General features: G+C 38.7%; 2 protein-coding genes across 4 annotated transcripts in view; one reads left to right on the plus strand and one right to left on the minus strand.

The window, feature by feature from the left end:
- The first annotated feature begins 609 nt into the window (after positions 1-609).
- LOC143038040 (uncharacterized) lies at positions 610-20,839 on the plus strand. Of its 2 annotated transcripts, none has more exons than XM_076206900.1 (2): positions 610-793; positions 8,259-20,839. In XM_076206900.1, the coding sequence occupies exons 1-2, from the start codon at positions 687-689 to the stop codon at positions 8,509-8,511; spliced, it is 360 nt and encodes a 119-aa protein (XP_076063015.1). In that variant the 5' UTR covers positions 610-686; the 3' UTR covers positions 8,512-20,839. The 2 variants fall into 2 exon arrangements, with proteins under 2 accessions (XP_076063015.1, XP_076063016.1); XM_076206901.1 differs by lacking the exon at positions 610-793 and adding an exon at positions 3,756-3,863.
- Positions 20,459-21,439, minus strand: part of RanBP3 (ran-binding protein 3) — a gene marked incomplete in the record, with an annotated part of 80,147 nt that continues 79,166 nt past the window's right edge. For both annotated transcript variants that reach the window (XM_076206898.1, XM_076206897.1), the window contains 1 exon segment: positions 20,459-21,432. In XM_076206898.1, the coding sequence (XP_076063013.1) occupies positions 21,187-21,432 (246 nt within the window).

A 21,439-nucleotide genomic window follows, 5' to 3' on the forward strand; every position in this document is an offset into this window, starting at 1 on the left:
AAGAAATTAAAGTATGATAAATTCCTCCATTCTAACCTAACCTACCTCCCTAACTATGTAACCTACCTAATCTGCATTTACTAATGCAGTACCTGTAATTCTAGGTCATCAGGGTCATTGTCTTCAATCTCCAAATATATTGAAACAAAGATGGCATCTAAAGGAGTCAACGTACTTACCTAGTTGTATTTTATGGGACGAGAGCTATGCTCGTAGTGACCCATTTAGATATCTCTCCACATCCAGTTTATTTTTAAAATCGTGTATAGTTCTGGCATTCACTGTTTCTCCGCTCAATTTGTTCCAGACATCAATCACTCTATGTGGGAAGCTATTTTTTTCCAGGTCTCTTCTGTAGCTGTCTTTCTTTAGTTTCTTTTCATGTTCTCTTGTTTCTCTTTTGTTCCACTTTAATAAGTAGTCTCTATCGAGAATTTCCAACCCTTTCATAATTCTGTATATGGTCAACAAATCACCTCTTTCTCTTCCCTGTTCCAGTGTATAGCTTTTAGCAATGTTTTCCCTTATTGATTTCTGCCAAGAAAAATATTACATTGTTTTATAATTCAAAAAATCAATGTATGATTTTGTAATGCTATATCATGAAGGTGTGCACATCTAAAAAAAAAAAAAAAAAAAAGCTCAAAAACATGATCCATCACACTTGCACATAATGCATCTCTCCAATGCAACAATTGCCACTCATAAATGGAACGATACAGAAAGGCAAACACAACCACCACATACAGAAAGGAAAAGAATTTGAAAGAGGTTATTACTGGCAAATAAAAAGGTGAGCCTAAACTATTCTACTCATTTGTTAATGATAAGCCTATGATATGACTATAAAGACTAATGATAAAATTATGAAAGAATACAGAAAGGCAAAAAATTATCACACAAAAAAATGGAAAAGGTTATTGCTGACAAATAAAAAGGTGGGCCTAAACTATACTACTCATTTGTTACTGATAAGCCAAGACAAACACAAAATCACTAAACCAACAGTAGTTGGAAAAATGTAAGAAGAACCATCAACACATAATGAAATGATGAATAAAATTCAAAAATGGTTTGTTGATTAGATTAGCCTTAGGTAGGTAAAGTATGGTTTCTTAACTTTCTACTCCAGTATCACACACATTTTTCATTTTTATTTTTGTTATTAGAAAGACCTATTTTTTTTTTCCTACGGAATGGTTACATTATGTTATGCTAGTGACTACTGGTCAACTTAAGTTTCATGTTAAATATCTGTGTTTGTGTGATTCTGGAATTTTACTGATTAGGTTACGTAGTTTTATATGAGGTGGGTTAGGTTAAGTGGACATGGTACGGCAAGTTAGGTTAAGACTTGTACTTGGTCAACATCATATGCATACTACAGTGCTCGACAAGGAAGTATGAACAGTTAGCAAGAATGAGTGATGAGGAGAGCGAGTCATAAATCAATAAACAAAAGCTATATTCCTCCAATGGTCGAAAGTAAAATTTTACCGGTTAGGTTAGTTTAGTTTAGACAAATTTATCGTCCTTTCATTTCTCCGACGTCGGCATCTACCATAACAAACATGGCGTACCATTCGTCGTACACGACTTCGTTACAGAAATCTGTTTTAGCAACTTTTTATATTTTCATTTCCACACACAAAATTGCATATTACATTCATACATTTTAATTTACAAAATTACTATTTAATTTTGTATTGCTATATTCCTACAATGGTCAAAAGTAAAATTTTACCCTCACTTCTTACCTCTAATACTTTGATGGGTGGCCTTTACGTGCAATGATCTCACGAAGGCGGTTTGGAATGGAAGTGGTGTACTTGGCAAGATGTGCAGGGGTTATACTAGCCCAGGATTGGCGAATGGCTGCCTCGAGCTTGGGCACAGAGCTCGTATCTTTACCCTGCAGGTCTTGTTTAATGTGGTTCCACAGGTTTTCTATTGGATTTATGTCAGGACTATTGGCTGGCCAGTCTGCTATGTAAGGTATATGACAGTCTTTAAGCCACTGAGTAACACTACGAGCAGTGTGGGCTGGGGCGTGATCTTGTTGAAAGATGTTAGCACCTGAGCTATTAAAAGAATCCTCCAGGTGGTCATTTAAGAGTTCATAATAAACATATTGGTTCACTTTTACATTTTTCGGTAGTACAACAAGGCTCCCAAGTCCTCTTCCACTAAAACTTCCCCATACCATGAGAGAATCAAGGTGTTTCACTGTTTGTTGAACGTACCGGGGGTCAAGAGGATCACTACCCGCACGCCGATACACGTTTCCACCCCTATTGCCAGTAACAGTAAAGGTGGACTCATTGGTCCAGAGAATATCCAGCCACTTGTCATCATCCCACTGAAGATATTTCTTGCAAAACTCGACCCTACGGCGCCTCTGGTTAAGAGTGAGAGGAGGCTCCTTCACCGGGCGGTAGCTTCTGTACCAAAGGTCGTTAATGCGGCGGCTAACTGTTCGCACACTAACCTCCCCAAAGAGTCCCGGGTTACTTTCTTTTATTATTCTGGCGGTAACACGTGGATTGTGCTCTAACTGTCTCTTGATAACATCATTAGAACGAGGGGATGTCTTTTTGGGGTACTTTTGCCTTGGTTTGTAACCGGGTGTGTCACAGCCACCTTCTTCCTTAAAAATGGCAACCCACTTGCACACAGACGTCTTGCCAACCCCAACCTGCTCTATTATTTCCTTTGTTTGGTAACCAGATTCATGTAAAGCTATGATCTGGGATATTGTCTCTTGTGATAAATACTTGTTCTTGCCCATATTAAGGGTAGAAAACACTGACCGCCTAGGTGGCGTCACCAAAACACTCACGGAAGAAAAAGCTTTACCACCAAGGCTAAGAGGCAACTGAGGGATGATTGATAGCATGCTCCGCCCACTTGTCCGTTCGCACTTCCTTGTCCACATCATTTACCCCCCCCCCCCTGGAGGATTCTTTTAATAGTTCAGGTGCTAACATCTTTCAACAAGATCACGCCCCAGCCCACACTGCTCGTAGTGTTACTCAGTGGCTTAAAGACTGTCATATACCTTACATAGGAGACTGGCCAGCCAAGAAAACCATGTCAGTTCACTTTGAGTCGAAAATCCTCACTATTCTGTGCATGTAGGGAGAATCTCACATACACACAACCACATCGTGAATATGAAGATGACGAGCTTGTGTAATATTATTGGCTTAAATATTACTTATAGTAATATAATAAAGAACATATAATATCACTCTTAAAGCTATTGGTAAATTATAGATATTTTAAAACATGTTTATGTATATGTGAAAGTGTCTATCATTATTGGAACGCCGCGCCGTCGCCTTGATGAATGTTGCCATTTGGCCCTTTTATAACGAATGAAAATAAACGAATAGAATAAGTAAAATCCACAAACACGAAAATTGTGATTATAGTACTTTAGAATTACCATAAGTGATTTATGAGACCAAACAAGAACTACAGTAAAGAATTAAAACAATATCAACAACAAAAATTATAACAATCATAATGATGATAATAACACTATTGATGACTAAGATTATAATAATAGTAATAATGATAACAATAACAAATATAATAATAATAATAATAATAATAATAATAATAGCATTAATAACAGTAACAACACCAATAATATTAATAAATTGACATAATTTGTGAATTAATAGTTTGGGGGTCTATAGAAAATCTTAAACTTTACTAGGGGGTCGATGAGCTGAAAAGTTTGGGAACCCCTGTATTAGAGGTACGAAGTGACCTTTTGTTTGTAGATTTATGACTCATTCATTCTTCTCATCACTCATTCTCGCTAACCGTTCGTACTTCCTTGTCGAGCACTGTAGGTTAGTTATGGAATTCATCTTGGACATTTCTGTATTCATATTTGGTGTGTCACATGTGCAAAAGCTGCACAATTGTGGGGCCATTTTAACTTGTGCCTACAAACTCAATACCTATATGAATCCAACCCAAATGTTAACCTCTCATATAACTTTTTTATTCCACCAAGACATTTACTTGCTTCCTGTACTCAATAGTTCACTTCAACATCATTCATCGCCTTTAAAACATCTTAAAACCTCTTATCCTTCACATGTATGACAATTGGGGAGAGAGACAGGTCCACATAATCATATGCGTTACTCCTGTAACTCCTGTTACTCCTGTTACTACAATCAAAGAAATACTCACAATCTCCCATTGAAATTGTAACCATCATAAAAGCACTGAATTAATTAGAAAATTGTCTACTATGATAAACAAACTGTACCAATTCGGATTTCTTGGCACGCCTGGTGGTTACATTTGCCTGTGAAATGGAGTTAAAATGAAACTACATTCTAAACAGGATAAAATTTTAGCGTCTTCGAATAAACTGTCTCGCTTTGTCATTTTTCATGCACTGATATTTTTTTACTTGCAGGTAAACTTCATATACTTTATTACTGGGAGCATTATTTCAGTTTAAAACATATGCGGTGTCCATCACGGGAACAATGGGTAGATTTCCGAAACATGGTTCAGAAGTCAAGTAATCGACTGCATACGATCATAAGAATTACCCGGGAGCGCCAAACTCATTTCAAAACAAACTTCTGTTAAAGTAACTTGGAAAGATATGATTGTTGCCAATAATCTAATTATTTTAGTTTGTTTCAAATCTTATGAAAACTGGGTGATAACTGTGGCGTAGCGTGGATTTAGAGCGCCCGGAGCAATTTTGTATTTATTTTCTCAACCTAAAATTAAATATACTGTTGCATATATATTTTTTTCCTTTTCTTTTTGGCTGTGTATGTATGTATGTTGCATATATGGAACAAATTTTCTTCTTTGCAGTCATTAATATTTATTTCAATTTTGCAGCATTTTACATGTTTCAATAAAAGTATTACTAAGTACTTAGTGCTTAGATAATACGCAGAACACATTAAATGTAGACAATTGTCAGTTTATATAATATTGCATTTATTTAAAATGTTCTGGATTTTATTCTTGCATTTTTCCAGTTACACCGTCAAAAACCACATTAAAATCTCTCATTAGACAAAATTGCAAGGTTACATACTGCCTATCTCTTCCCTTCTACTCTCATCTGTACCACATCCACGCTTATTAAAAGACCCAAACCTTATGGTTCTGGTTGGAAAACTCTTCCCAGACCCTCTTATGCCTTTGCTTTTTTAGGAATGTCCCCTTTGGGGCTACAGAGAGAAGGATGCCTAGCCCTATCCCCATCCTGTTTTTGTCGGCTTTTACGATTCAAGTGGGAACACTTGGTGGCAGTATTATTTTCCCCCACCATAGGGTTTGGTGAAAAAAAGGAAATTAATATTCAGAGAAGTGGTACAGGCTAGTATCAAGAGTGGGGGGCAGTGACATTATAATAAAGTATCATAAATTCTCTATGAATAGAGATTTCCTCTATTACAGACAAAATTATGTGTGGCTTTGGTCAAAAGGGGCACCCCATATAGACTAAAGTATCAGCTGCATGCTACTGAGCAGCTTTTAACCTCACAATAACATGCAACCAATACCCAAGATGGGGTTGGAGTGTCAATGATTAAAAACTAGTGGAAGCACGGGCAAACTTGTGAGCAGGTACTGTCTATTTTCCACGGCATCATATGGTCAGTCTGGTCTTTCCTCTAACATGTCTAGACTTTGTTTCAAGTCTACATGTATCGTATTACCCAATTATTGCAGTGTTTTAAGGCTTTCAAGGTCGTACTTTATCAGTGTTTATTTAAGTTAGAATGGCTATAGGTCACAGTCTATGGGAGCCTGCTGATGGTATGCTTTGCAATGTATATTTCATAGACAATACCAAATTCATATTCAAATTATATTTACTTGATTAGGCATGTTAGGCCAGGGGAGTCAATCAATTGCCAAGGGGATTTTAATTTTTTTTTTTTTTTAATAAGCATGGTACTACATATATGTGTCTTGTGTGTATTTACCTAGTTGTATTTTACGGGAAGGGGAGCTATGCTCGTAGTGTCCCATCTTCATATCTCATTTTATCTAAACTGTTTTTAAATTCATGTATTGTTTTTGCACACACCACTTTCTCATCTAACTTGTTCCAAATATCTATTGCTCTGTGGGGAAAGCTGTTCTTTTTTAGATCTCTTCTATAACTGTCATTCTTGATTTTCTTTCGTGTCCTCTTGTATTTCTATCATCCCATTTTATTAGAACCTCTCTATCAATAGTTTCTATGCCTTTCATAATTCTATAGTTATCAAATCTCCTCTCTCTCTCTTCTTTGCTCTAATGTCTGTAGCTCAAGTGTTGCTAGTCTCTCTTCATATGATAGTTTTGAGAGTGTTGGTGCCAATTTTGTAATTGCTCTTTGTATTCTTTCAAGTTTTGTTATACATTTTTTGTACTTGGTGACCACATCGTTGCTGCATATTCCAATCTTGGTCTTATCAAAGTGATTAGTATTTTCTTCACCATTTCTTCATCCAGGTATGTAAATGCCACTTTGATTGATCTTATTAAATTATAAGTTTCTCCAAAAATCTTGTTTATATGTTTCTTAGGTGACATATTATTCATAATAATGAATACCAGGTCCTTCTCATTTTCTACTTTTTTTTATTCCTTCTCCCAATTTATATGATCCCACTATTCTTTATTTACTTCTTCCAAATTCCATTATACTATACTTCTTAATATTGAACTCCATCTCCCACTTCCTGCTCCATTCCCATACTTTATTGAGATCACTCTGTAGTGACTCACAGTGTTCTTCAATGTTCACTTTTTTCAACAGTTTTGCATCATCCGCAAAGAAGCTCATATAACTTTCAATTCCTTCATCCATATCATTAATATATATAGCAAACATTATTGGGGCCAGAACTGTTCCTTGTGGAACACCACTTATCACTTCATCCCAATTAGTGTGTTTGTCTCTTATCACCACTCTCATTTTTCTTTCTTGCAAAAAGTCTTCCATCCATTTCACCAGTTTGCCCTGTATTCCTCCTTCAGTTTCTAATTTTTTAAGCAACTTCTTATGTGGCACCTTGTCAAAAGCTTTTTTCAGGTCTAGAAATGCACAATCAGCCCTACCATCTCTTTCTTGTATTATATCTATTAGCCTTGAATAGAAACATATTAAGTTTGTGACACATGATCGTCCTTGTCTGAATCCAAATTGTCTTGGATTTAGTACGTTGTTTTTTCTAAATGCCTTACCCATCTACTTTTGATAATTCTTTCATAAATTTTTGCTATTGTGCTTGTTAGAGAGACTGGTCTATAGTTTGTAGGGTCTTCTTTGTTTCCCCCTTTATATATAGGTACTATATTTGCTCTTCCCCAACCTTTTGGAACTTTTCCTTCTTTCAATGAACTGTTTATTAGGCTATGTATTTTGACTGCCAGTTCATTCCTGTATTCTCTCAAAATCCAGTTTGCTATTTCATCTGGTCCATGGGATTTTCTGATATCAAGATTACTCAAGTGTTTCATTATTTCATTCCTTGTTCTATTTCTTTCATAGGGGGGACTTTCTCCTCCCATTCGATATCACTAGGTTGTATGTTCTCCCTTGTAAACACTGATTTAAAATGCTTGTTTATAATTTCTGCCATTTCTGTGTATTCAACACATTCTTGTCGTAGTTTCTCTAAATCTTGTTTGTTTTTCACTTTGTTATTTACAAATCTGTAAAATAGTTTTGGTTGGTCTTTACATTTTTCTATGACATCTTTTTCATATTTCCTTTTTTCTTCTCTGCACATTTGTACATATTCATTTCTATAACTAGTATATATTTTCCATTGGCTTTACCCCTTCATTAAATCCATGGAAATTATTATCTTCCCCTTCCATTATGCTGCTTTTACCTATATTTCTAATCTTTACATTTTTGTTAATTCCTTCTTCATCTCCAAAATCCTCTGGGCCACGTTTGTTGACATGGCATCTGCCTGCCTGGACTAAGTCCTCCCCTTCCTCATTTACTTCCATTTCCCTCAGTAATCCCTCCCCTTCTCCTTTTTCATCACCTTCCCACTACACCATGAGCTTTCCCCTTCCCTATAAATACAAAAAGGTACTTCCACGGCATTGAGATCCATGAAAATTTCCCTTCTTTTTCGGAGCTCCAATCTCCGTTGTGAATCCGTCTACGTGTGTGTGTGTGCACTGACCTCCTAGCCCTAGTTTGACAGTAAATTATTGAGTTTTTACATTTTGCTCTTTTAATTTTTCAGAGTGAAATCTTGTGTTGGATCAGGTGCTCACACAACATTGTCTATAACAGTTGAAAATGGTAAATGGGATGCAAGCCAGGTCAGCAACTACCTGCAGAGGAGAACTCCATCAGCCATAGTGAATACTGTAGTGTCATTAGGCCTAGGCCTAATGCAGAGGAGAACTCCATCAGTCATGGTGAATACTGTCATTAGGCCTAGGCCTAACCTACCAATACCATGCAAGCTTAAGCCTCTGAGGGTCTATATTTGACAATGAATGAATAAACCATGTATGAATTTGAATTGGACAACAATGAACTATTTCAGTGCTTGGACTAACCTGTTCTGAACTTGAGTGGCCAGGAATTGGATGTGGATGGCCATTAATAGACCCAGTTTCACCTACGAAGTGTTTGCTGCAATTGTATGTGTCTTTTTTTCCCTTCCACATGCCTGAACCCATTGCTGACATTTTTCCAAGTACAAATGTGGTTTGGGAAAATGGATCAGTAACACCCTTCATATGCGGTTTACCCTCATAACATGATTTACTACAACATAATCCATAGCAGCAGTGTTTAATGACTGGCATTTTGAAAAGCTAAATTAAGTTGGATCCCTCAAAAAAAAAGAAAAAAAAAATTGATATGGATATTTTTCAGAAGAAAATTAATAATGTAGTGAGGCGTACAGATTTGTTTGATTGCATGGGATTTCCCATATTTACCTAACTGTAGTATACAGGAAATGAGCAATGCTCATTGGGTCCTGTCTTCTATTCTCTAATTTTCTAACATACCTAAACTCAAATTCATGTACAGTTCCAACTTAATCTATCCTTGACTACCAATTATCATATCTAAATTTGAACTAATGTACAGTATTGTTTGAGCTTGGGCTATATCACCCTCTAAGCTATTCCACATATTTATACATCTGTATAGAAAACTGTATTTCTTCACATCCTTTCAACATGTCGTCTTTCGTAATTTACTCCCGTGACCTTTTAAAGCCCTTCCATTTTTAATCAGATATATTCTGTCAATGCAATCTACCCCCTTTAGTGACCTGAATACTGTAATCATATCACCTCTTTCTCTTTGATCTTTCAAAGTTGGCAGATCCAGTATTTAGTCATTCCTCATATGGTTTATCTGCCACACTGGGGACCAGTTTGGTTGCTGCCCTTTGTATTCTCTCAATCTTGCTTATATCCTTCACTCACTGTGAAGTCACAGCAATGGGGGTTTCTATTCTTAGAAACTGTGTGGATTGCTATTGGCACATGTTCTTTAAGAACACCCCACCTGTGTAGAGAGCTTGAGAAAGATGTGTACATTTTTACAATGGAAAAAAAAAAAACAGATTTTATTCAACACTAGCCACATGTACACCAGCAAGATAAAGTGAATGATTGTTACACGGCACAAACAATGGTTGGGAGTTTATATCTAGAATACATTTCTAAATACTTGTGTCCGGCCATACTTACAGCATTACGATAGCAGTATTCAAGTTTTAGACCATCTGCTTGTAACTAGTCACAAGTTGTCTTTTGGACAAAATTAACCACAATAGAAGTAATGTTACTTTAGAACAAATTAGAAATTGGACTTGATATAGGTTAAACGTTAGATTCTAAGTGCTGACAGCCAACAGAATGGAATTAACAAAGTAGGAATGTTTAGAGGCACAACAAAAACACAATAATTATCCTATCGGGAATAACAATGTGAGTTCAGGTCCCCACTTACCTCTCCATGAAACAGGTGTTACATATTTGTGAATGTTGTCATAAATTCATTTACCAGGAAGTCTCTTACCATATTTAGGCCCTACTGAGGATATTTCAGGATTTAAAGTTAATGCTAACTCACATCGGGCTTATTTGCAGCTTGTGTGCACATGTTAAAAAACATTGGCAAATGTAGGTAAACTTAAAGAAATCAATGTGCATAATGCCAGCAGATTTCATGAAAGATAGAGCAGGTGCAGTCAACTCATGCCAAGAACATAATGTTACTTGATTTACATGATTCACAGGGGTCTGGATATTAGATTTAGATTATGATGTGGGAACCATTGCATACTGCTGGACAAGATATCTTTACTGTTATGAAAGCTACCTTTACCTTGATATTTAGATACTACTTGTTTATTTCTGAGGGCGCATTTTTTGTCATTTTATATATATACAAGCACCCAGCTGACGCCGGCCAGGGCTCCACCCTCATTGTTTTAATGTATGATTTGTTCAGTTTGGTTTAGATAATAAAAGAGAGGAACCCATACAGGTTTTTTATTCAGTACCGGTAATAACAACATCTTTGGACGCTTTAGGTCGTTTACGTGGTGGAGTCCTAACTTCGTCTTCCGAATCATCATTGTCGTCATCGTCACTCCATCTCTTTACCGCCTTCACGATGAAGTCCTTCATTTCTTCTTGCCCCTTCTTCATTTCTTCTTGCCCCTTCTTCATTTCTTCTTTCATTTTTTCTAATAATTCCTCTAAATCTTTCTTAGAGGCCAATTCAGACTCATTGTCGCTGGTCTCATTGTCTGAAAAACTTGGCATTATCATTGCGAAGGCTTTTTGTTCGGAAATCGAAAAGATTGATTTTGGAATAACAGTTATTCCGTCCTCTGGTTCCTCCTCAGCAATTGGAAGTTCCTCGCTATCGGAAGCAGGTGTTATTTCTGGTACAACTTCTTCACCTTTGAAAGATTTACAGAAAAGTTCTTTATATACACAATTTCGAGCCGGTTTTAACTCGTGTACACTATTAACGAATCCCAGCTGGTAACCCGGGAACACGCAACGTAAAGCTTATTCAGTACCGGTAATAACAACATCTTTGGACGCTTTAGGTCGTTTACGTGGTGGAGTCCTAACTTCGTCTTCCGAATCATCATTGTCGTCATCGTCACTCCATCTCTTTACCGCCTTCACGATGAAGTCCTTCATTTCTTCTTGCCCCTTCTTCACTTTCTTCATTTCTTCTTTCATTTTTTCTAATAATTCCTCTAAATCTTTCTTAGAGGCCAATTCAGACTCATCGTGCTACAAAATTTCATCCTGTAAGTTCGAAATACCTTTACATTAATACGAAGACGCGGGTGTCCGCAATTTACCATATAAGTGCTAGGCTCTGGGCGACCACCTAGTCGTATTATTGTCAAAACTGTCAGTTTATTTTTTATAGTACATATATATATATATATATATATATTAAAAATCACAGCATACTCTGCATTGGTGATATTCTTTAGACATTCTATTCTTCCGAGTATTTTCTTCTCTGAAGCAGGGAGAAAAAATATAATATTTCCAAACAGGTCCATGTTTGGAAATAAAAACTAACATTAACAATGTTTCGCCTACACATTAGGCATCTTCTGATAATTTTATTGTGTGGTATGGCCTATATATGGGCCATACCACACAAACATTAACTCAGAGGCTCACACAACACATGCAAAATTGCGCAATAAAATCCCACTTGACAAAATCCCACAATACCAGCATTACACGGGACCGTTTAAATAAAAGCACTTCAGTTTTGGTTAAGAATAGTAACAGGAAGAAACTGAAATGTTTAGAGGCTGTTTTTATAAGAGACCATATGCCAATAATTTGTATTCAACAAAATATGTGTGGTACTTTAGAACTCTTTGGAGAATCCCGTGTCACCCATAGAACATGACTCATGTAACCATTGACCTCTCCAATTTCTTCATTTCTGTATTATATTGTAAGGAACGTATTCAATAAAATGACCAGAAGATACCTAATGTGGGAGAATGTCTCCTCTATCTCTGGCGACGCAGTCACCTGTATATAAAGGGGAATAAGCCTATCGAAGCATGTTTAGTGTAGATTGTCAGAAACATCTTACATTTGATATTTTTATGTTGATATATAAGTGTTAGTTGCATTGTAATGGGTTTAGTAATATAATTTGTGGATGTACCTAAACATTATGTGTGTACTGGAATTACAATATTATAGCTTGGTAGGTATAAGGAAAGCTTAATGAACTGTCTGGTGACATTAGGTACTTGTGTCGGTAATCTTTGTTGGACGATGGCGTGATGTAGCATTGTTATGATGTGTTGCATTATCGAAGTCAGAAGGAAATGTGCAGGACTGCAAGATTAGAGGTATTGCTAAAGGCTAGTACCTTCTTGTGTGTATGGATCATGTGTCAGGCATGTGACATATTGTAATGGTTAGTAACGCTATATAGGTACAGAGAGAAGTTGAAGATAAATGTGAGTAAAAGTGGCAGCAGACTGGAAGTGACCCTGGAGTATTGGGCAGAGGGAGTGGGTGGAGGTGGTTGGAGAAATGTGGTCGATTTCCACCTTAACTATCCATCCATCTAATCCTTGGGTGCGAATGTGATGGGAAAGGGAGGAATGGAGGTAGAGGTAGAATGTAGATTGAGAGAAGCAAGTACTGTAAATGCCTTGGGGGATTAAAAAGTGTAATGAGAAATAGACATTTGGGAATGGATGCTAAGAGGAAATTGTATGAAAGGGTGATTGTGCTGACAGCACTGTATGGGGCAGGAACATAGAACATAAGAGAGGAGGAATCTGAATGTGTTTGATATGAGGTGCCTGAGAATTATGATAGGGGTTACTAGGCTGGATAGAGTGAGAAATGAGGTGGAGGAGGAGAGCAGGGGTGGAAAGGGAGTTGTTGACTGTTGTTGTTGTCGTTTCCTAGACTGTCTGTCCGAGCAGTCCCGTCTCCCCAAGGAATGCCACAGCTGAAACTGGGTTTTCCCACAAATCCTTTATAGAGTGTATGTTGTGCTGTTTGCGAGCATGATTGTGTATAATGCAGTCTTCCATTATGTGTTGTATGGTATGGGGTGAAGTGTTACATCCTGGGCAGCTGTTCACAACACGGTCGTCCAGCCTCTTCTGGTAGCTTAGAAGTGCTGGGTGGTGACCGCATCACAGTCTGGCCAAGTGGACTCTGTCCTTACGTGGGAGAGAGGATTCAGAAGGGTGGATATCAGGGGGTCTGGCATGCAGCAGTGTGTTGTCTTTCAGTGTGTTAATGGAGCGGTGAGTGATATGATTATGAATATGTTTCCGGAGGCTGGTATTTGGTGGTTGTGGAGGAAGAGAAGAGAGTATCTGTGTGTAATAAAGGTCTATGGGTGTAGTTTTAATGTTTCTTGGTGTGTGTGGGTGTTCTGCTATGTAGTGTAGCGGGTGTGATGTGTTTGTGGTGGCTGCAGCAAGTGTTTGGGTTGATAAAAGAGTATTGGGATGGTTTGGACACATGGAAATGATGAGTTAAGAAAGACTAGTAAAAGAGATGTGGAAGGTAGAGGTGGAAGGAGTAAACATGAGGGGGCGACGAAGGATGAGATGGATAAATGGGGTAAAAGGGGTATTGGGAAAGAGGATAATATCTACTGAGGAAGGAAGGGAGAAGACAGGAGTGAATGGAGAATGGTTGTGTATGGATGATACTGTGATGCACGAGAGGGAGTGGGTGGGGGATGGGGGGTGAAAGAGTATGATGTGTGAAAAATAATTTGATACAGCCCAAAGGTGGATTTCTCCTCATCTTTTCTCTTTCTGCATGAGGGTACAGAGAGGGGGGGTTGCCGATTAAATGAAGCGGCCTTGCTGTGGATGTACTTTGTCTTGTGACACTACTTCTGACCCAGGGCAGTGGGCAAGATGCAGGGATGACCCATCATCCAGGAGGAGCCAAGATAAGAGGGAGGGAGGGGGTGAATGGGAGTGGAGTATGTGGGGATGGAATGGGTGGGAGTGGATTTTATGCCTTTGTTTTTTGGCTACCTCCCTTGTAAAGGGGAAAAAGCCTTTGGTATATGTATGTGCAGTTTCTCTACCCCCACTCCTCCATTCCCTGTCACATGTGACTCCAAATATTCAAAACTATTTATTTCCTCTAACCTCTCTCCTTTAAAGGACAACACCTTCCCCAGGTACAGCTTTGCATTCTTTTTTTTCGTAATGTTATTTATTTTCACAAGAATCATGTTTGAACAAATATTTTATCTAAAAAGTAATTTTTAAGGAGCTTCTTGATGAAAGTATTTGTTGTTTGCTAATTTGCATTCTTAAACACAGCATACAGTGCCATCTCTTGGTATTATTTCTGATGACTTCATGGTTTGTATACCAACCTAAGCCATCTCAGTTGACAATAACATATTGTAGCAAAACAATACTGAGTTGTTAATCTTCTTTTGAGAGTAATCTCGACTCTCTGAATATCTCTGACAACAGGCTCGATGTGTTGATAAACAGTATAGTTATGAGCTATCATTTTGTACTGAAATATCTCCCTGAAGAAGTTTTCATATTGGTTTATCATTGATGCTTACCTGTGTGCATGTTAGTCCTGCAATGCTGTCTTTGGGCATTCAAAAAGGTAAGGGTATACATGATGCATTCAATATTTTTACAGTGTGCTCCTAGAAAATCCTGCAGCATGTTCACACTATGCCTCCTGGATGCCACAAGCTTTGTAAACAATGATGTCTACAACATAATAGATATTTTTACAGTTCAGCCTTTGTGTGTCAGTAAAATGTTAAAATTATGATTTACTACTAGATAAAACTAATCATTCTTTATGAAAGTTAGATGCATTATTTTAATTGTTTAAACACTATATAGAAACAAATGCTTCACTACAATTATTACTAAGAACATAACAATCTGTTCCAGCCAATGACAAGTTTTTTTTTTCCTATACTGCATGCCCTATCTTCTGCTCTGTTTTGTTTTTTCCCTTGTTATATTTATTCTATGTAATTTCTTTGTTATTCACTTATTGTTTCTCCTGGTTTTATTTTTCTAAGCTTATTTATCAAACTATTCATCAAATGCAATGACAATGCATGACATCACTGCAAAGCAGATGGTGCCATATGTAGGTTTTATGATAATGGCTAAAGCAGGTGACATAATTTTAAATTGCAATAAATAAAAAAAAAAAAAAAAATTGTAATTTATCTAGTTATTACTGATTTTGGTAAGTCCTAAAATTCTATTCTGGTAAAATTAGACACCTTTAAATTTCAAAATACACTCTCAGACTTGCCTCCAGCTTACTGCCACCCTCTTGTATATCTCAACACCTTGCTTTTACCCACATTTACTTTCAACTTTCTCCTATCGCATACATTCCCAAATTCCATGCCTCAGACCCTCCTCTGACCCAGCCACAAGTGCAGTGTCATCAGCAAACAACAACTGACTCACTCCACATCCTTCCAGTCCCTGTACCATCTTCAGTCCTTTGCCCATCACCCTTAAATCTACCCATTTACCAACCCATCCATATACACACTGAACAACCATGGTGACAGAACACAACCCCGGTGCAGCCCCACCTTCACCTCAAACCACTCAATCTCACCATTCCCAACCCTACCACAAGCTTTATTACCCATGTAGAAGCTTTTGACCCCTTCATAATTATTTCCCTATCCCATATACAGTATCTGCAATACCTCCCACAGTGTCTCCCTGTGTGCCATATCATAAGTCTTCTCTAAATAAATAAAAAAATAAATAATAAATAAATATAATAAAATAAAGAAAAAAATTGCCATAAACTTCACAAGTCTGCCTTCACACAAAAATATGACCTATGCATCCATCCTTCCTAAAACCTTGTTCCTCACCAGTCACTCCCTCTGTTCCTTTCCTAATGTTCTTAATTAACACCCATAAGTCTTTCCAATTACATTTAACAAACTGATCTCTCTAAAACTTCTACATTCACAATGAACCTCACAAGCCAATCCACTCTGCATGACACCCATCCAATCTAGGTGCCTTACCGGCTCTCATTATTTTGAATGCTTGTTGTACCTTATCTTTCCTATATCCCTATGATTTTCCTCTTTCATTAGTCATCTTTCTAGTTCCCATTGCCACAATCCACCAATCCCTAACTTCTTCCACATTCAACATCTAAAATTCTATAACCATCTCCCCCTTACCACCTTCACTTCTATTACTATCTGTCCATCTTACTTATACATGGATGGGGTGGTGCGAGAGGTAAATGCAATGGTGGTGGGTCAGGGATTGGAGATGGTTAAAGAAAATGGAGAAAAGTGGGAGGTGAGCCAACTGTTGTTTGCAGATGACATTGTGCTTGTAGCAGGATCAGAGGAGGGATTGAGGAAGTTGGTGACAGTTTGGGAGAGTGTGTGAAAGAATAAAATTGAAGATAAATGTGGGTAAAAGTAAGGTGATGAAATGTACAAGGGGTGAAAGTGGCAGTAGACTGGAAGTGAGCATTGAGGGAGAGGGACTGGAGGAAGTGGATAGTTTTAGATACTTGGGTGCAAATGTGGCAGGAAAGGGAAGAGTGGAGGTGGAGGTACATTGTAGATTGAGAGAAGCAAGTAAATGCCTTGGTGGATTAAAAAGTGTAATGAGGAATAGACATTTGGGAATGGATGCTAAGAGGAGACTGTATGAAGGAGTGATTGTGCCAATAGCACTGTATGGGGCAGAAACATGGAACATAAGAAAGGAAGAGAGGAGTTTGAATGTGTTTGAGATAAGGTGTCTGAGAAGTATGATGGGGTTACTAGGCTGGATAGAGTGAGAAATAAGGAGGTAAGGAGGAGAACGGGGTGGAAAGGGAGTTGGGAGATAGGGTTGATGAAAAAGTATTAGGATGGTTTGGACACATGGAAAGAATGAGTGAAGAAAGACTAGTAAAAGAGGTATGGAAGGCAGATGTGGAGGGAGTGAACATGAGGAGGCATCCTAGGATGAGATGGATGGGGTGAAGGGGGGTTTAGGGAAGAGGGGAATGTCTGTTGAGGAGGGAAGGGAGAGGACAGAAGACCGGGGTGAATGGAGAATGGTTGTATATGGATGATGCTGTGATGCATGAGATGGAATGGGTGGGGGGATGGGGGTGAGGTAGTATGTGTGAGAAAAATTTGACCCAGCCTGAAGGGATTTCTCCCCGTCTTCTCCTTTTCTGCATAGGTGGATGGAGAGGGGGGTCGCTGATTTAATAAAGCGGCCTTGCTGTGGATGTGCTGTGTCTTGCGACACTGCCTCTGACCCAGGGCAGTGGACAAGGTGCAGGGATGAACCGTCATCCAGGAGGTGCTAAGATAAGAGGTAAGGTGGAGGGGAGTGGAGTGCATTTAGGGATGGAATGGATTTATGCCTTTTTCTTTTTGGCTACCTCCCTTGTAAGGGGGAAAAAGCCTTGATATATCTTTGTATGTATCTTCACTTCTTCCTCTCTACCTGACTCACATCCCCTCTTCACTTCCTATTATTAATCTTTTTATTCTTTTCAAAATTCTCTGTCAGTCTCTTACCAATTTTACACCTACTTTCCTTTTAGCTGTGGATTTGGAATGAGGAGCACTTATGTAGAGATTAAATAGTGGATTTACACACACACACCAAGGGCTTTTTCCCCCTTGCAAGGGAGGTAGCCAAAGTCAAAATCACAAATCCATGCCCACTATTTCACCCCCTCATACTCCATTCCCATTCACCAGCCCTCCCTCTTTTCTTGGCTTCTCCTGGATGATGGGTCATCCTTACATCTCACCCACTCCCCAGGGTGTCAGAAGCAATGCAGCAAGACACAGCACATCCACGGTAAGGCCGCTTCATTTAATTAGCGACCCTCTCCTCTCTCTCCCCTAATACAGAAAAAGAGAAGACAAGGAAAAATCCACCTTCGGGCTGCGTCAAAATATCATTCACACCTACTCCCTCACCATTCCCCATCTACCACCCACTCCTTTCCATGGATCACAGCATCATCTATACACAACCATTCTCCATTCACCTCTATCTTCTGTCTTCTCCCTTCATTCCTCAATAGACTTTGCCCTCTTTCCCAATGCCCCTTTTACCCCGTCCATCCATCTCATTCTTGATTGCCCACTCATGTTCACTCCTTCCACACCTCTTTTACTAATCTTTTTCCACATGTTCTTTCCATGTGTCCAAACCATCCCAATATTCTTTCATCAATCCTATCTCCCAACTCCCTTTCCATCCTCACTCGCCTCCTCACCACCTTGTTTCTCACTCTATCCAGCCTAGTAACCCCTACCATACTTCTCAGAATTTCATCTCATACACATTTAAACTCTTCCTCTCTTATGTTCTGTTTCTGCCCCATACAGTGCTGCCAGCACAATCACTCCTTCATACAATCTCCTCATAGCATCCATTCCCAAATGTCTATTCCTTATTACACTTTTTAATCCCCCAAGGCCTTTACTAGCTTCTCTCAATCTACATTCTCCTTCCACCTCCACTCTTCCCTTTCCTGCCACATTTGTACATAAGTATCTAAAGCTATCCACTTCCTCCAGTCTCTCTCCCTTAATACTCACTTCCAATTTACTGCCATCCTCTCCCCTTGTACATCTCATCACCTTACTTTTTACCCACACTTATGTTCAACTCCATATTTCACACACCTTCCCAAACTCCATCACTAACTTCCTTAATCCCTCCTCTGATTCTGCTACAAGTGCAGTGTCGTCATCAAACTGGCTTATCTCCCAATTTTCTCCAATTTTTTTTAACCATTTCCAATCCCCTGCCCATTACCCTTGCATTTACCTCCCACACCACCCCAAGTATAAATTGAACAGCCAAGGAAACATGACACACACCCCTGGCAAAATCCCACCTTTAACTCAAACCATTTGTTCTCTCCATTTCTAATTCTAACATATATATATTCTTTAACATATTCTTAATATATATATAAATAAGAGAAAAAATTATTAAAGTAAAAAAATAAAAGATAATGCTGAAGGACCATAGAATATATCTAACATCCATCTAAAACACCCACCCCCAATAAAGACCCTAACAGAAACACAACAAAATCCCAACAATCTGGAAAATATCACATATAATTCCCATTAAAATCAAACAAACAACCTGAAAACCCATCATCCTATTGACCAATCTCTCTCCTATCCACCACATCCAAACTGATGGAAAGACTGATCATGAAAAGAATCAAAACACAACTGCCCACCACTTGTAAGATACCTGTCACTGGTCTCTTGTCCATAAATCAACCTCACAGAGAAATGACTTCCAAGGCAGTTAAGAATTGCAATGACAGTTGATCCCTCCCAAACACAAACTACACAAAATCTACATACATACATATATATATACCAAGGCTTTTTCCCCCTTTCAAGGAAGGTAGCCAAAAAGAAAAGGCATAAAATCATTCCCACCCATTCCATCCCTAAATACACTCCACTCCCCTCCACCCTCCCTCTTATCTTAGCACCTCCTGGATGACGGGTCATCCCTGCACCTTGTCCATTGCCCTGGGTCACAGGCAGTGTCGCAAGTTACAGCACATCCACAGCAAGGCCGCTTCATTAAATCGGCGACCCCCCCCTCTGCGTCCCCTCATGCATAAAAGGAGAAGACGGGGAGAAATCCCTTCAGGCTGCGTCAAATTTTGCTCACACATACTACCTCACCCCCCCATCCCCCCACCCATTCCACCTCATGCATCACAACATCTACCAAGCAATAATTACCCTTGAACTACTATACAAGACACAGAGCACATTATACCATGCTATCCTAGATTTCCTCGTTCCAAGCTATCTATATAATAAGGTCTTCCTCCTCCTTGTAAAGGAAGTTGCCAGCCAAGGCATCCGTTGCCCACCCCTACCCATTTGTTTTCCTCTCATCTTAGCTCCTCATGGATGAAGGGTCATCCCCGTCTCCCACCCACTGCCCTGGGTCAGAAGCAATGCAGTAAGACAAAGCACATCCACAACAGAGCCAGCTGTTTCATTTATATGGCAACCCTCCCTCCTTGTCTCCTCATCCAAAAAATAGTGAAAACGAGGAGAAATCTCTTTGGGTTGTGTCAAATTATCGTCCATTTACAACCACTCTCCACTCACACCTATTCTCTGCCTTCTCCCTTCCCTGCTCAATAGACATTCCCCTTTTGCTTTTCTTCCAGGCAGCTCCACAGAATTTCTTCACTGGATGGCTTATGGACTGAATTGGGGGCTGTGGGTTTCCTGTAAGAGAGCAGGGCAAGGGATTGTTCAGCTAGTGACTGACAGATAAGTGATGTTACTTGTTGTTAAATTTACACATTAGTGAGGTGATGAGGGAAGTAGATTGCTCTACCACCAAAGGAGAAATTTAAAAGATTTTCAAACGTCACAATTTATTTCATCTTTTTCATATGAAATTGACACATAATCGCTATCTACTTGAATTCTTCTGTGCCCTTTGCTGAGTCTCTGTTTATCACTTCTTTCTTTTACTCCATACTTTGTACATGGTTGAGGGTATCCACAATAATATCAGATCCATACAACTTCCCATACAGTTAATGCGAAGTTGCAAAATGCCATACATGCATCAATCACAATGATTTACACAGTGTAAAGAAACGTACTTTAGTCCAAGTCTTGCTAAACTTTACATTTTCATAGAAAATACTAATGGAGTCCATTGCTGGACACTCGCTCTATCCACTCTGCCTCATCCAGACCTGGTAACTCCCCCATTCACATTTTAGGAGAGCATTCAAACCAATACTTGTGGAAAATATTTGTGGTAAACCATTGAAAAGACTCTCCCAGTATTACACCTACTGTATAAAAGAAAATATATAGATATAATTTGCAAGACAACTTTCTGTGTGCATTACCTACGACTACAACTTTGGCCATCGTTACTTCACAAGAAGCATGTCGTATGGTACCAGGAATGAGGTTCTTATTGTAAAATGTCAATTATATAAAGAGAAGAATGCTGGATCTCACTTAAACCATTTTTCATCATTTAAGAAAACTCGTTCTGGTCCCTCACACACATTTTCTTCAATAACTACTAAAATCCTCTGTAGTCCTTCTCAAAACACTTGTTATCCCTAAGACGAAGGGTTGGCTGCTGACATATAATGCTCTGGTTTCAATTTCTTAACCTCTGATGCTACTACTTCATCCTGAGTCTGTGTCCTTGAAGTAGCAACTCTCCACTCGAGGGAGTTGTACAGTCTGTCAATGTCTTTCGGGCTGCCCATGACCAAAAAGACTTTAAGCTGTCCTTCTGTGTCGAGTGCTGTGAAGCGGACACTTTTTGTGCTTGCTCGCTCCACTGACATCTCAGCCCAAATCTGAAAA

The sequence above is a fragment of the Oratosquilla oratoria genome, chromosome 23 (genome assembly GCF_046742065.1).
Source record: "Oratosquilla oratoria isolate Oo_2021 chromosome 23, ASM4674206v1, whole genome shotgun sequence".
NCBI lineage: Eukaryota > Metazoa > Arthropoda > Malacostraca > Stomatopoda > Squillidae > Oratosquilla > Oratosquilla oratoria.